This window comes from Mastomys coucha, unplaced genomic scaffold (genome assembly GCF_008632895.1).
Source record: "Mastomys coucha isolate ucsf_1 unplaced genomic scaffold, UCSF_Mcou_1 pScaffold3, whole genome shotgun sequence".
Taxonomy (NCBI): domain Eukaryota; kingdom Metazoa; phylum Chordata; class Mammalia; order Rodentia; family Muridae; genus Mastomys; species Mastomys coucha.
In genome coordinates this window covers 50,543,779-50,544,957 of record NW_022196909.1, presented here as the reverse complement: position 1 = coordinate 50,544,957, position 1,179 = coordinate 50,543,779, and the positions used below count along the sequence as shown (strand labels likewise).

At 50.3% G+C, this 1,179-nt stretch overlaps 2 protein-coding genes across 6 annotated transcripts in view; one reads left to right on the top strand and one right to left on the bottom strand.

Annotated features, from left to right (window-relative positions):
• CUNH6orf136 (chromosome unknown C6orf136 homolog) overlaps positions 1-1,100 on the top strand; it is a 5,734-nt gene extending 4,634 nt beyond the window's left edge. For all 3 annotated transcript variants that reach the window (XM_031347360.1, XM_031347361.1, XM_031347358.1), the window contains exons 5-6: positions 817-886; positions 970-1,100. In XM_031347360.1, the coding sequence (XP_031203220.1) occupies positions 817-886; positions 970-1,083 (184 nt within the window). In that variant the 3' untranslated portion in view covers positions 1,084-1,100. The remainder of the gene's footprint in view (positions 1-816; positions 887-969) is intronic.
• LOC116074627 (H-2 class I histocompatibility antigen, D-37 alpha chain-like) overlaps positions 1-1,179 on the bottom strand; it is a 714,163-nt gene that overhangs the window by 171,706 nt on the left and 541,278 nt on the right. The window lies entirely within an intron of this gene.

Here is a 1,179-nt window from a genome sequence, read left to right as displayed (position 1 = left end):
TCAGGAGTTAAAGGCCAGTCTGAGCTGCATGAAACCACCTCAGAAACAAAATGTGTCCTGAATTTAACCCTAGGTAAACTACATGGTTAAGTTTCTGCCTGGTCCATCCCCCAGAATTATTAGGCTCAAGCCTCTAACGTTGTACTTAAGCATGTAAATGACTGATGCTTGGGCTGGTTAGAGGGTTCATCAGGTGAGTAAAAGTGCTTGCCTCCACGCCTGACCACCTTTGTTCAGTACCTGGGACCCACATGGTGGAGAAAGCACCTGTCCTTGTCTTCCATCATGGCATACGCACGTACCCACCTACAACAGTAAAACAGGTTGTGGTTCAACAAGTTGGCTGCACAGTGCAACACATTTGAGCCCTTCTATACCAATGGCACTCTGATGCTCTTTTTTTTTCTTTTTTATTGGTATTTCGAGACAGGGTTTCTCTTTATAGCCCTGGCTGTCCTGGAACTCACTCTGTAGACCAGGCTGGCCTGGAACTCAGAAATCCGCCTGCCTCTGCCTCCCAAGTGCTAGGATTAAAGGCGTGCACTACCACAGCCCGGCCACTCTGATGCTCTTAATTCAACCTGAGCATTAGGAGTTTTAAGTTCACAGGTGGCTGTGCACAGTGACTGTGACGGTCCCAGTGTTGAAGCTGAGAGTTGTAAGTCAGCCTGGGCTACATATTGAGTTCCTGTCTCAAATAAAGCCGTTCACCAGATGACCTAAACAAGGCAGACTTTAGGAACTCCTTTTAACAAATACTTGAGAGTTAAACCTTGGAACAGCTTACCTCCCTCTGAACACCTCTCCCTTTCCTAGGACTGTTGATGCCTTTTCCACCTTCTACCTGAATTCCAGTGGCCTCATTTGTCGCCATCACCTGGACAAAGTGAGTGCTGGGCCTGTGTTGGGAGGGTAGGAGGGTAGAGCATGTCTGTGTTCCTCCCCAGCCTCATTACCCTGTCTCTGCAGCTGATGCCTTCACACTCACCGTCAGCGCCTGTGAAGAAGCTGCTGGTGGGAGCCCTGGTGGCCCTGGGCCTGTCAGAACCAGAGCCCAGCTTAAACCTCTGCTCCAAGGCCTGATCCAGACCTTGGGTGAAGGCTGCACTGAAGACTGCTACGCACAAAAGGAGGTGGAGGTGGACGAGAATGTCCAGAGCCAGCCTCTGCCCTCCACTC